The 14561-nt window shown below is 37.4% G+C and overlaps 1 protein-coding gene across 1 annotated transcript in view; it reads left to right on the plus strand.

The window, feature by feature from the left end:
- Nucleotides 1–14561, plus strand: part of CACNA1A (calcium voltage-gated channel subunit alpha1 A) — a 215999-nt gene that overhangs the window by 144389 nt on the left and 57049 nt on the right. Inside the window, exons 28-32 of the mRNA XM_081934727.1 lie at nt 1778–1942; nt 2304–2414; nt 4666–4749; nt 11430–11546; nt 12003–12068. Coding sequence (XP_081790853.1) covers nt 1778–1942; nt 2304–2414; nt 4666–4749; nt 11430–11546; nt 12003–12068 — 543 coding nt within the window. The remainder of the gene's footprint in view (nt 1–1777; nt 1943–2303; nt 2415–4665; nt 4750–11429; nt 11547–12002; nt 12069–14561) is intronic.

Genomic DNA, 14561 nt, shown 5'->3' on the forward strand with positions numbered 1-14561 from the left:
GAAGAAGAGAGGAGTGCTATTTTTAAACCTACCTGATGTACTCAAGACCACAAGATTTAACATCTGCTCTGAAAAATGGGTAACAGATGAAGAGGGAACAATTTAAGTCCTTTCACCGTCTTGCCTGCCACTTCCCCCCATCTTCTTGCTATGATTTTCCCCATCCTTGAACTGGCACTTTTTTTCTCCAGCTAGTAGAAGTGGATAAAGCTACTTTTAAACAGAAATCTGGGTTAAAAAAGGCTTTAAGAGTATTAAGGGGGAAGCAATTCTGTAGGTGCCAGTTTTTTGGTCCCAGAAGTGATCTATGGGATTAATGTCTATAGAGCCACCCGTGTGTGTGTGCGTGTGCGTGTGTGCATTCTGTATGTATGTATGTACAGTGGGACCTCTGGTCACGACCATGATCCGTTCCAGGACTTAGGTCGGCACCTGATTTGGTCGTGACCGGAAACAAGGATGACTGCACATGCGCGCACACACAAAAAAAAAAGGTGCGGAAGGGGAAAATCACTGCGGCTGTGTTTGATTGCCACCTGACGACGTGTTCGTGAACAGAGTGAAACATTTAGAGGATTTTTTGGGTCAGCCCGATTTGGTCATGGTCAGAACTGTTCGTGACCTAAGGTCCCATTATATGTATTTATGTATGTATGTAAGTACACTATACACACTATATATATTGCTAGTCCTCCCAGGACTTGCAAGGATGGCAGGAGAAGCAGGGAAAGGATGGTGAGCTTTGTCTATAAAGTTTCCAATATTGCCTGTGGATTAAATATTTTACAGGGCAGCACTACATCACATGGATTGGACCATAAACTTAACATGCAAGGGAGGGTACTACTCAGTAATGCAGGAGAGCATCATTTGTGTATTAGGCAGAACTGTCACCCCTCAAAGGCTCAAGGGAGGATTCTAGATGACGCACATGGTACGTGTGCAAGGGATAGTGGTGTCTCTACCAAGTAAAGCAAGTATGCTCCATTGTCTGCAGACCAGCTAGTTAAGATCAGGTTTGGGCAAATGGCCTCGCCATCTTCTGAAATTTGCCTCCCTCCCTTTAATGAGGAAGTGTTGTCACTGTTTCTCCTACTGCCAAGATATTCACTAATCTCTCTTCTTAATTTGTTCTACATTAAATCTGTGGGGAAAACCACCAGTTGCTACTTCACTGCTGAGGCAGAACCAGGCTTAACAATGAAGGGGGCAAAAAGTATGGTAGCAAAAACTGTGTGTCATCTTAGTACCTAAAGGAAAGCACATTTATATAGTCATGAGGAAAGGACTTATATTACTTGTACATATTTCTGTCCATTCTGATGAAAAGCATTATTATATTTCGTTAAGAGTGAGGAGCAAGAAAGTAAGCAGGTTGGTTTTTTTTGCCATACAGACTTTAATAGAATTGATTTAGAGTTACATTTATCTAGGATAGGAATTATTTAAGCTCCCCCCTCCCCATATTTAAAATAGGGATGTTTTAATTCCTTTTTTGCCTAGAATGGCTGGCGCATGTGAAGATATGCCAATGGCCATGCTCAAAAATGATTCATTTAAGACAACAATATGAGGGCAGGCACTGGGGGAAATACAAACTAAATCATTAACATAATTTGGCAATACAATTAGGCAATGTACTTGTAGCTGCAACAAAAGCTTCCTGTGTAACATACATCTGGGACTTCTTTCCTTAGCTTTTTTTTTTTTTTTTTTGCTTGGAGGAGGCGAATGCTGTAGATCCCTGACTGTTGTTTCTTCCTTTTTTTTTTCACAGCGAGCCTGCATTGATTTTGCTATCAGCGCCAAGCCACTAACCCGACACATGCCTCAAAACAAGCAGAGCTTTCAGTACCGTATGTGGCAGTTTGTGGTTTCCCCTCCTTTTGAATACACCATTATGGCCATGATTGCCCTAAACACCATTGTCTTAATGATGAAAGTAAGTAGAAATTGCTATGAATTGGTACTACCTACACTGAAAATATATCACATGTATCTTGACTTGTCTATACATCATACATGCTTTATACACATGCACACAGGTACACATGCACACACACACATACTATATATATATATATAATTATTTGAGCTCCTGTTAATCTTACCCGATTGATCTCTCCTTAATTCTGCTGACTGGCTCTGCTGACTAATTCCTGAACTACGTCTAACCTGAGCCTTAATAGTATAAATTTTACTTTGGTCCTAGACTTTTAGATCATTGTTCAGATCACACTACTTTAATTCATGGTTGTACTTTCTTTCTCTCTTGTCTCTCCCTCATACCTCCTCTTCGGTAGTTCTACAATGCAACAAATCTTTACGATAATTTATTAAGGATGTTCAACATTGTCTTCACTGCCCTGTTCTCCTTGGAATGTATTCTGAAAATCATTGCCTTTGGAGTGCTGGTAAGTATCACTCTTACTAGAATTTATAAATTCCACTGTAAAATATAAGAAGCATACCACTGCCATAAAAAATAGGGAAAAATACATTACACTTTTTTTTTAAAGGTAACTATTTAAAACATCTACCCCATTATAGGTTTTTAGGATTCTCAGTTATTGTCTTCTATATAATGCTACAAGAATGCCAGAAATTGGCCATTGAAGGTCATTAGAATAGTCTGTAATTTACTAGGAGTATAGAAAAACAGACTAGTGATTGGCTTCCCTTGCTGTAGAACTAATCATATCTACTTCATATATCCACGTTAATATTCTAGCTTTTAAACTTTTAATTACAATTAACACTTTTAATTTAAAATAAATATATACTGTATTTTTCGGAGTATAAGACGCACCTTTTTCCCTCAAAAGAGAGGCTGAAAATCTGGGTGTGTTGGATACACTGATTACAGCATTTTTTGCCTCCCGAAACCCCGCCTCCTTCGCCAAAATGGACATGCATAGCCTTTAGGAGGCTTCCAGAGTGCTCCTGGGGGCTGGGGAGCGCAGAATTCCCCCACCCCACCCCCAGGAGCACTCTGGAAGCCTCCTAAAAGCTATGCATGCCCTTTTCTTGACAAAAAATGGGCCCGTTTTTGCAAAAAAACAGGCCATTTTTGGCCCCAGCCCACCCCCAGGAGCACTCTACAAGCCTCCTAAAGATTATTCATGCCCTTTTTTAAAAAAATGGGCCCGTTTTCACGAAAAACTGGCCGTTTTTGGGAGGTCTACAGAGTGCAAATGCTTTTTTAAAAAAATAATAATTTGCCTCTTCAAAATCTTGGCACGTCTTATACTCCAGTGCATCTTATACTCTGAAAAATATGGGTATTTAAAATTATCAGCTGTAATATAAGACTTATTTGACAGAAGTAGCTCCATATCTCAAAAACAGTCATTACAAATTGATTTCTGGACAACTGCTCAGAAATAATAGTCACCTGAAAACTGAAAACATTATGTGCAGTTATTAGTTGTTTGTTAGCCTATTCTTGATGAAGATTTTGATCCTTCCACTTGAGAAAAAGCTAACAAAAAATAGTACAGTTTTCAATGCTGAGTCCATGGTAAATTTCTTGGCTCTCAATTGGAAAAATATATACCCAGAGAAATCTTGAACCAAAAATTTCATTTGTGTCTGTGGACATATAAAAGGAAAATAAAAACAACCATAATTTTATAGGAACAATAATTTGTTACTATCGATATTGTGAGAATCACATAAGGGAAATAAGACTCCACAAGACCAACCTACCTTTAAACAAATAAAAATACACGCTTAGGCTGTCAGTGCACAAAGTATTCCTTGCTGCATAAGGGTCAATGTGTGATAATTCTGAATCTTTAGTCTTTCCCCACTCTTTACCTTCTTGATTGCCAGCTCTTCAGGCAACAGATGCTTCTAAATAAATAGTATCTTAAGCAATGACAACAGTACTACATTTTTGATGGTTAGAAAATAACCTTCCTACTCCTCGCTGCTATGTTTTATATTTCTGTTGAGGTTATTCTCCCCAGTAAAATTACTTGGTTTAAGATCTTACTCATCCTAACATCTTTCTATTTGCTTTTCTAATGAGCTAAATTATACTTATCAACGGCTTTGCCATTACTTAGCCAGACTTTAGAAACCTTTAGCTTTTTTTTTCTTTAATGCAATGCTGCCCAGGTGCAAAAATCATATTATTAAGCTCATGTGTGTTGTATTTATTTTATAGACGTTCATGTGACTGTCCTACAGATAAATGTAGTGGAATTAAGGAAAGTTGTACATAGTTGCTGGTTGCTTTGCAGGATAGGTATACGTATCTTGGCTTCACTTGGTTGCTTCAGATGCTCACCCAGCATATTTTGTAAGCTTTCCCCTACTCTCATATGCTGCAGTCATACTTATGATCAATACTATAGGTAGATACCATAGGTTTCTGGGCATGTGACCTCGGTATGTGACACATCCCCTACTGCTACTATTTCAGAAAAAAAAGGATGATGTAGACAAAGAATCCTTGGTAATGGAAGTTCCTTTGTAATTTGAATAGTAAGAATTGGAGTATACTAAAAAGATAACCCAGAGTGTATTAGGGGATAAGGTAGCTAGAGTGGAAATTTCTCTGTTCTTGTTATTGTTGCTTCTGTCATGACTAAATGTTGTCACCTGTTTGCTGCTGTGTGGCTGTTCCTTTTTGTCCTTTGTTTTGTTCTTTCTTTATAGAATTATTTCCGTGATGCCTGGAATATCTTTGATTTTGTCACAGTTCTGGGTAGCATCACAGACATCTTAGTGACAGAGTTTGGGGTAAGTTCAAAACTGGTGAGCATGACATTCTGGGGGAGGGAGGCATTCTGCAAGGAGTGGGGAATAAAAATTGACACACAAGAAATCCACCATCTTAAACTCTTAACAGGAGAGAAATCAGAAAAATCAAAATAGGAGTAGTACAAGGATAATCTTGTGAGACTTATTTATTCCTCCGTTAATAGTTTTTCCCCTCCTCCACAAACAAATTTAAGATGTCAACACTCAGTTCTACATTTTTAGTTCTTCATTAAAGGGTTAATATATAGGTGGGCCCTAATATTTGTGAACTTGAGGAGTACTCATTTTATTAAAGGCCTTTATTTTGACAGAAAATCAGAAGAGCTCAAACGAGACAGTTTACATTGGAATAAAGATGCCAATGTCCCTCTCGGAAGGTGCTTATACCAATCTTAATCTGACTCATTAATGTGATTATTATCAATTGTTAAGTCCTTTTTAGTATGCAATTTGCCATCAATTGAAATCAAAGAGCAGATTAGGGTTAGGATTAACTTGCACTTTCCAAAAGAGATATATACATATATAGGAGCAATTAGGACTTAAGTCCGTCAAGAAGGACATCCTAACAGACCAGACCAGGACTATTACTGTAGTGCTAGAAGCTGAATTTCCTAGGAATCCATAATACTCAATAGATGAAGCTGATTAACGCAACCTTCATTAATAGGACTGTTTTGGTATTGCTTTATTAGATACCTATATTAGATGTGGTTGGGTCATTCTGTTAATCCAAGGTGTAGAGGTACAAATATCCAGATCCTCCTATAACTCTTTCTTTGAAATCAACAGTAGGAGTAAGAAGCTTTCTCACTTTCCTATTCAATCTCCAGCCCTTTCCTTGTTCACCCCATGGAAAAAACAAAAGGAAAAAATATTCATATCCTTTCTTTTCCTGAGTTAGGCTGTGTTATTATTTCAATCAAGATAGAACCTCTCCCTCACTATTTCTTCCCCATGCTGTTTCACAATCAGACAGCTTCTCTTAATAGTCTTGTAGTGAAGAAAAAGATGCTGGAAAAATCAATAACAGATCTTTTTCTGTATGTTTACAAGAATTGGGCAAGGAGGGGTATCTGATGATAAATTCTGAGACAGTACATTATTATATTCACCAAATCCAGGACATATTATATCATATGGAGGGGGATATGAATTCGTACACACTGGAGGAGTAACAGGTTGGAGAAAGTTGATACAGTGCAACAAAGCCCCAGACTAGTCACGGTTTTAGGATGATCAGACTGACCTTGCTATTCAAGGATTAAAATGCAGGCTTCCAACATGGGCTAGTAATTAGCATTATATTCATATTGTCTGCAGAGAAACTGAGGAATTGGGTTCTGAATAGCTTTTACAAAATATAGAGCACAACGAAGATGAGGCTCAGGATTAGGAAAATTAAAAACTTTGTGTATGTGGTTGACTACTTCCATTTCATTAAACTGTGTGTGTGTGTGTGAAAGCATACACATACCTGAGCATTTATAGAGTGTTTAGTGGGTTTTATTTTGTTCGTTATTCTATAAATAATGAATGTGCCCAGATTAGCATGGGTAAGGAAACAGCTATACTAATAGGAACAATATTATTTTTAAACTTTTTAAAAGTGTAATCTAGATTTTGCAGCTTGATATGATTCATTTCTTTAGCATTGAAAGGGTTATTTAAACGTACTTTGCAAAAGAAGGAAGAGATTACAGATGGCAGTACTGCTTTAGTTAATCTGTAAATTCAGGATGCTGTAAGAAATTGCAGAAATTATTAATCTTGAAAAAGTTATCAAAGCCAAATCAAACTCCCAAGCATTTAATAAGCTTATAAAAATGTATTTCTCTAAACACTTTTAATAACATTTTGTAAAATCCATTTTCTCTTAGAGTTAGTACCAGAATAAAATAAATCTTTACAACAGAATGTGATTTGTATACAATAATACTTCTTAGAATTAATCAAAGCATTATTATCTTATATTGAAAGCTAATGAAAAGCAGAAAATCAATTGTCTTCAGATTTTGATGACCTTTCTAGAAATTTAGCCGATTTTTATAAAGTAAAATTCAAATAAATTTACTTTATTACACTGCACACTATTCAGCCTAAAGTTATAATAGTGAACGTAAATATACCTGAAATAATATTTATTTATTGTTCATTTCTGGCCAAAAAGGCTTTCAAAGCAGCATATTTTAAAGTATCAAAGTGAGAGCCAAATGATTCCCTACAAAGGAAGATCCACAGCATATTCACCTCTGTTGAGGAGTACCTTGAATTGCCAGGCAATTGAAATGGCAATAGTATATTTAAAACTGATATTTTCACCAAATAGGCAGGCTCATATATTCTCTTGGTTTAAAGCCGGCCAAGGCATTTCTGACTGAGCTGGAATATGGAATACTATCCAGACCAATAGTGAGCAGCATGCATATTAATCACAGCTGGTTATTTTGTTACATGACTAGAAGGTTCTGTAGGTATATCTCCTACATTAGAGGAAAAGATTCTAAATTAATTTACGTACAAGCTGATAGTTTTTCATGAAATCTCAGGTTAGATGCCTGAGATAACTTTCTCATGTTGCCAGGCCCCTGACCTGTGATCAGAAACAGAGATTCTGACGTGAATAAAGAGCAATGAAAGGACAGTTTGTATCAAAGTTATGGATAACAATCTGGCTGCAATATTCTGTGCCGGACATAGTTTCCAAAGTATTTTCAAACGTAGCTCATAAAACACACATAATAAGTTGTAGTAAACATTGAAATAAACATTCCAATTAATAATATGTGTGGAAAGCATCAAAATCCTTTACCACTGCTCAGCCATGCAGGAGGAAAACTGGGTGTAGAAGCATTGACCCTCATTGTAAGAATCCCTGACTTAAAATTGGCAGATATTTCACATGGAATGGTTAGATTAGAATCTGTTGAATACTAGGATATCACACCTGCGGATGTAAAAGTACAATTCCTTTCTATGCTCACGGCAGCTTTAATCTGGCATTTCCTCACACCATTCCCATAACTTAAAGGACACCTTGCCTTGCATTTTCCAGTTGACAATATAACTATCAAAAATAACTAGCTATCATCCACATACTGATGACAAACCAACTGGAGTATCTGAGCCATGCCTAAGCCATTACATAAAGGCTATTGAGTAAAACATTGTGATAAGGACTACTAGCCATATGGCTAAAGAGAAAATAGTTTATAGTACCGTCATATAAAGTTTATGTATTGTTATGTCTGGAACTAAAGAATATTGCCAAATCTTGTCCCAGTCAGCTAACTCAGAGGTGTGCTGTGTTCTGTCTTTCTGATCTTTTGAAAGATCTCCCAGAAATGTTCCCCCTCTGGTTTGTACTATAGGTCAACCACAAGAACAATGATTTTTATTTACCCTAGCTGATCAAAACAGGTAAGACTTTTGGGTAGAACTGTGGTGATTGGGTAATTTGAACCACTTAACTGTTAGCTCAGTTTAGGCTCCAAAGGAAGTGCTGCCAAATTATGTTTGCAACATTTCCTTTGAACCTTTGATAAATTCTTGCCTAATTCCAGCTCCTGAGGAGTTGTCAGCTTTCCTCTTGTTAAGGAGCCAAGGTACCTTCCCACTATCTTTTATAATCTAGAAGTTCTCAAAGGGGAGACTTCACTCTCAGCACAATGACCAATTGGGGGAGTATTTTTGTTGCCTTTGTTTCCTTTCATATCTGTGCAATTGTATTATCATATGGGTCATCTTTGCTTTTCCAGACATCGAACAGTATTTCCTCCGGTTGATGACAGGAAGATCCCTAATCTATATGTGTTCCGTCTGTGTGCATTTGCTTGCCTTTTAGAATTGCCTTTCACACTTTTGATGAAGTGGATAGTGACCAATTAAAAGCCTACACTATGATAAAAATTTCAAAGATGCCAATCCCTTAGATACTTATCTAAGTATTTAGATAAATCTGATTTGGAGAGTGTGCTGTTCTTCCCTGCATAAGATAGGAATGTTAACAAGTCTGCTGTATGCCAAATGGATACCTGTCCAAAACAAAGTCTACATACAAATTCCTTCTTTGTTTGATTCTTTCTTTACCAGATTTACTTGCTGCTCTAATCAAAGCCTCTGGGTGGCTTTAAATATTGTACTTACATGATATGTTAACTCTAATATCTGAGAAAGATCATAATATCCATGGAGCCCATGCCTTAATGCAGCATTTAGAAGCAAAATGTGTGGCAAGACAAAACCTAATGCCTTCCTCATTCATCAATTTGTGTCTTGCTGAGACCCTCTGGAGTGAAACAGTTTATAAATCTAACATAAACGTACATACCTTGTAAGGGTTAGTAATTGCAATTTGAGATATTCTTGCTGCACATAATGTGTCAAAGTCCAAGAAATGCAAACTCCACAGTTCCGGAATCAGATGAAGTGTTATTTAAGCTTCTGAATCTATCTTAGGGGAGAAGATATAGTATGGGCTTGGAGTGGATTTCACTAAAAGGAGGAGATATTCTAAGGAATTCAATCAAGTTTTCTTAAGTGCCATGCAAGTTACACGGCACTTTATTTTAAACTAAGCATTGATTTAATTAATTTTCTAATATTTAATGCAAGTGTAACTAAAATTATTAAAATTATTCCTACAGTGAAGAAATAATGTAATATAGTAATATTCAGATGTGATTTATGATGCAGTTTGTCTGTTGCTGTCTGCATGTCAGCTGCTTTCTAAAAGTAATTTTTTTTAAATTATAGCCCATGGTCCCACTTTTCTCATGTCTCCACCTAATAAAAAGAAAGTGTTAAGTCATCAGCTCTGTTGTTTTAAATGTAGTATTTTCCCCTTAAGCTGACATCCTACCATAGGTTCAAGGTATATAAAATCAGATTTTGGCAGTACTAACTTGGAGATAAGGAAAAATGTTGTGTGAGAGTGAGTGAAACTAGCAGTGGGAGTGTTAGAAGGAATGAGTATGCCCTGTCCATTGTAATGTTCTTATTGAATAGTGACTGTAGCTATCATATAACCTGGAATGCCTTAAGATTCATGAGCAGAGTGAACCTCCATTTTCCTCAATAAATATGCGTGGCACTTACTCTGCCTGCCTCTCATTTCTTCCGCATGAAGGCCAATTTATGCTGGTCTAGAAGTTTTAATATTTGTGTGACTCCCTTTATATATTGTCATATTATTCTTACGTCTTGCGTAACTGCAAAAATCCTATTCCTCAGTGAGTTAAAGATGGAATAACTTGTTGCTTCTTGAAAATCACACAGAGACACAATATGTAGCAAGTAAATTTTTGAGAAGTAGTAAAGCTTGCCTTCATAGAGATTTTCAGCTGAAATATAGATGTCTTGGAATGTCTACCATGTAACTTGCATGGCAACTCTTTTATCTTTGTTTGAAGTCGAAGTCAGATATATATTGAACATCCACATCACATATGTAGTGTCTGAGTCTTTTTTTGTGTGTACAGTTTTATTGGAAGTTTGTTTGTGTAATAATGGGCTCTGAAGCACCTATTATAAAGTTACATTTAGTCTTGAGGTGTATATTTCATAGAAACCCAGAGGTACATACAACAATATCACATGATGAGGCAACATCATAGAAGTCTTTTGATCTACTAGAATCAGCAGGATTTTCAACCATGATCATAATCACTGAAGCTACATTATATATTTCTTTGTATCTAATGCAGCAAAACTAGTTCCCATATGATTAATTTGTGAGCCAGCAAGGGTCCATGATGCATCAAGTAAAGATGTGATTCAAATATTTAACCATCTCTAGTAGATCTAAAACATAGCTTCTTGAACTTAACTTTCATATTCTTTGAATATTTACAGCTCTCAGTGGTTCTGGGTCAAATAAAACATGTAAAAATGCAAACCCAGAGCTTTATATTCTTTTTTCTACTTTGCCAAAAGCAAAACAAAAAACAAAAAAATGTATAGTTATTTCTTCATTAGCTAACAGACACATTTTACATCCAGATTACATCCAGATTTTTATATATATATATATATATATATATATATATATATATGTGTGTGTGTGTGTGTGTGTGTGTGTGTGTGTGTGTGTGTGTGTATGCATGTATGTATGTATGTATGTATTGCAATTCTCCACTCCTCCCTCAAGTGTTTCTTTCTCAGGACTTGTCTTGCTTTTGTTTTTCTCCAGCTTTATATATTCTAAACACATGTAACTTGAAGCCACATGGTAAAACTCTAATTACTTGTATTTTTTAAAAAATAGAAATCACAGCATTTGGTCATGGATAATTTCGTAAGATACATACTTGTATTGATGAGCTATCACTGATTTTCCAGTTAGATTATTTGGGGTTGGAGATGAGCCTCTTTTCTATTCCTTTCCTTTATATTTCACTTTGGTCCGAGGATCTTTAGTTGCTAAAAAAATCTGGTAAAATAAGATTTAAAACTATAAAAATACCCAATCAGAATCAACCACAATGTTAATAACTAACCTATGGATTACTCTCTTCCTTTCTTTGCTATTTAATTACCCTTATTAATTTTACTAACCAGTGCAGTGTTGGTTTGAATTTGTTTTCTTAACCAGTTCCTGGATCTTTAGTTTCTGCACGCCATTCTGATCTTGCTTGTGTATTTTTCCTTCGTCTCCCCAGAACAACTTCATCAACCTGAGTTTTCTTAGGCTGTTTCGAGCTGCCCGTCTCATTAAGTTGCTCCGACAAGGCTATACCATCCGCATTCTGCTCTGGACCTTTGTCCAATCTTTTAAGGTAATGATCAAAGGTACTGAATTGCTCATTTAAAGTGTTTGGGGCAGAGAATAAAAAATGCAAAGATGTAAAAGCTAAGGAATCAGACCTAGCATCTTTATAGCTCTGCCTCTTTCATTTCTATTCAATCTCTAGCTATTAACTGTAACTTTGAAACGTGATTTTCACTATGGTGCCAGTGGAATTATATCTCATGAATATTTTTCTAAGAGTTCGTGTTTGTACATAAAAGCAGTCATAGCATAATTTTTGTAGTCATAGTACTATGCAACAGGAATTAGTAAAAAGAATAATATAGTTACCGGTAGTTATTGCCACATTGAACAACAAACAGCAGTGAGCCTTTAGGAACAACTAACGTTAGTAAGAAGCAAAGTGCTATTTCCCAGTAAAACCAGTGTGATTGTTTAAAAAAAATAAATTTAGAAAAAGTATGCTTTTATTTCATTCTACTAGGCCCTTCCATATGTGTGTTTGCTGATTGCAATGCTGTTTTTTATCTACGCCATTATAGGAATGCAGGTAAGCCACTATATCACGTGGAGTATTGTTATGCTTGCTGTAGGAGCAGTGTGATGGTTTGGGGTTGGTAGCCCTATTGGTTTTATTTTAGGCCTTTAGAATTTGAGAGACCTCACCCAGTGGGTGGCTGTGCTGCCTTGGGCAAGTGTGGAAAACCCTGAAGAATACAGACTTGGAAGGGACTTTAGCAGTCTTCTAGTCAACTGGTTAATTATTCTCACTGTCCGGAAATTTCTCCTTAATTATAAGTTGAATCTCTCCTTAATAGGTTTCCATCACTTACTTCTTGTGCTGCCCTCAGGTGCTTTGGAAAATGATTGACCCCCATTTCTCTGTAACAGCCCCTCAAATACCGGAAGGCTACTATCACATCACCCCTAGCCATTCTCTTGATTAGACTAGACATACCGAGTTCCCGCAACCGTTCATCATATGATTTAGCCTCCAGCCCTCTGTTCATCTTTATTGCTCTACTCTATATTTTTTCTAGAGTCCCAGTATCTTTTTGTTTCATGGTGACCAAAACTGAATGCAGCATTCCAAGTATGGTCTTACCAAAACTATATAAAGCGGTGCTAACCCTTCATCTGACCTTGATACTATCCTTCTCTTAATGCAGCCTAGGACTACATTTGCTTTTTGGGAAGCGGTTGTCCATTAGGTCTCCTGGAGCCCTCTCACAATTACTGCTTTTGAGCTACATACTGCCTATTCTGTACTAAGTTTTTCTTGCCTAAGTGTAAAACTTTATTTTTCTCACTACTGAATTGCATTTTGATGGTTATGGCCCAGTGTTTAAGTCTGTCAAGATCTTTCTGGATCTTAAGTGCTTCTGAAGTGTTGGCTATTCCCCAAAACTTGATGTCATCTGGGCCTAAGACAGAGCCTTGGGGTATCCCACTGCATGCTTCCCTCCATGGAGATGTAGTTCCATGTTGAGTGTAGTTTGTCAGCCAGTTATGAATCCATATGGTGGTGGTGGTGTCTATCCCACATTTTTCTCTCTTACCAAGAAGTAGGTAGTGGTCTACTTTGTCAAATGACTTACTAAAGAAAGTATACTATGTGAAAATATACAACGTCCAAGCATTTTGCTGGTCCACTCATTTAGTCACTTTGTGAAAGAATGCAGTAAGGTTTGTCTGGCATAATCCATTTTTGACAAACCCATAATTTTGTGACATTATTAATCAATGACATTATAGCTACAATCATCTCCTTTGCAGCATGTTAGTGCTTGCTCCATATATTCTAGTACAGTCTGAAGATGCTTAATGTAGTATCTTTCACATTTTAAAGCAATGTTTAAATAGCGGTATGAAATAGCCTGATTCCACATTTAGCCTAAAACTTTTAGCCTAATTGTTGTGGCCCAGCAGTGAGCTGTTGGTGGACTCTGACAGCTCAGACCATTATGGGACTGCTCTGGAAGATGAGGAAGACTCTGGAGGGTGTTTGGAGTCAGAGCAGGAACTAGAGAGGCCTGTTGGCCACCAGGTGGCATCTGAGTCAGGGAGCAGTGAGGAGGAACAGAGGGAGGTTGTCCCTGATGTACGGGTGCGTAGGGCTGAGAGAAGGGAGCAGCTATGGAGAAGACGTCATAGAAGGAAATAGGGACAGCTGGCTAAGGTTGTGGCCTCTCCCAAAGAGTTTATAGGTGAAGCGACGGGAGGGGAATCTTTGCAGGAAACAACAGTCCATTTTACTAGCCGTTGAGAAAGCATTCCGTAAGTCTAATCTTGGTTTCTTGAAGATAGCGTGCTAGGCTCCTAGCCAAGGGGTGGTTTTATCTCTGTAATTAGTTGTGGCAGACAGCCAAGCCTGTGTCTGCATATTCATTAGAATCACGGGACAGAACACCTAATCATATGATTTCAGGGTTTCATTGGACTATCTTTGGACTAGCATGGCTCCGGATTTAGAACTAGCTCCAATCCTTTTCTATTAGGGAGGAAGGATGGGAAGGACCAGTAGTGGATTGTTAACCAGTTTACTATTGGTTTGCTCATGCTCACAGACACGCTTATGTGCGTAATGCTTCTGCGCATGCGCAGAAGTGTCCTGGGGCAGGCGGAAACTCCCACCACCGCAACTACTGGTTCGTCCAAACTGGGAGCAATCCACCTCTGGGAAGGACTGAAAGAGAACCTCTGTAGGAAACATCTGCCAGAGTTTCCTACATAGGGAAAGTTCAAAGGGTAGGATTACCCTCATTCTTTCTACTTGAGAAATCTGTTTTTATCCTTTCCTTTGAATCAGTGAACTCGTCCCAAGAAACACCTGGAGTTCAAACAGGTAGGTATTCCTCCACTACTACTTTTAGTCAATGGCAAAAGAAGCCATTCTGGCTCTATTGCAGCTGGCAAAAACCCATAAAGTGTTTCCCTTGGAACAATAACTTGGTTGCTGATTTTCCATAGCTCATTGCAAACTCTTGCTGAAGGAGCACTCCGGGCTTTTATCAGTATTCAAGCACTAATTTTTCTATAAGAC

This window comes from Natrix helvetica, assembly GCF_964273705.1.
Source record: "Natrix helvetica genome assembly, chromosome: 1".
In the NCBI taxonomy this organism is placed as follows: domain Eukaryota; kingdom Metazoa; phylum Chordata; class Lepidosauria; order Squamata; family Natricidae; genus Natrix; species Natrix helvetica.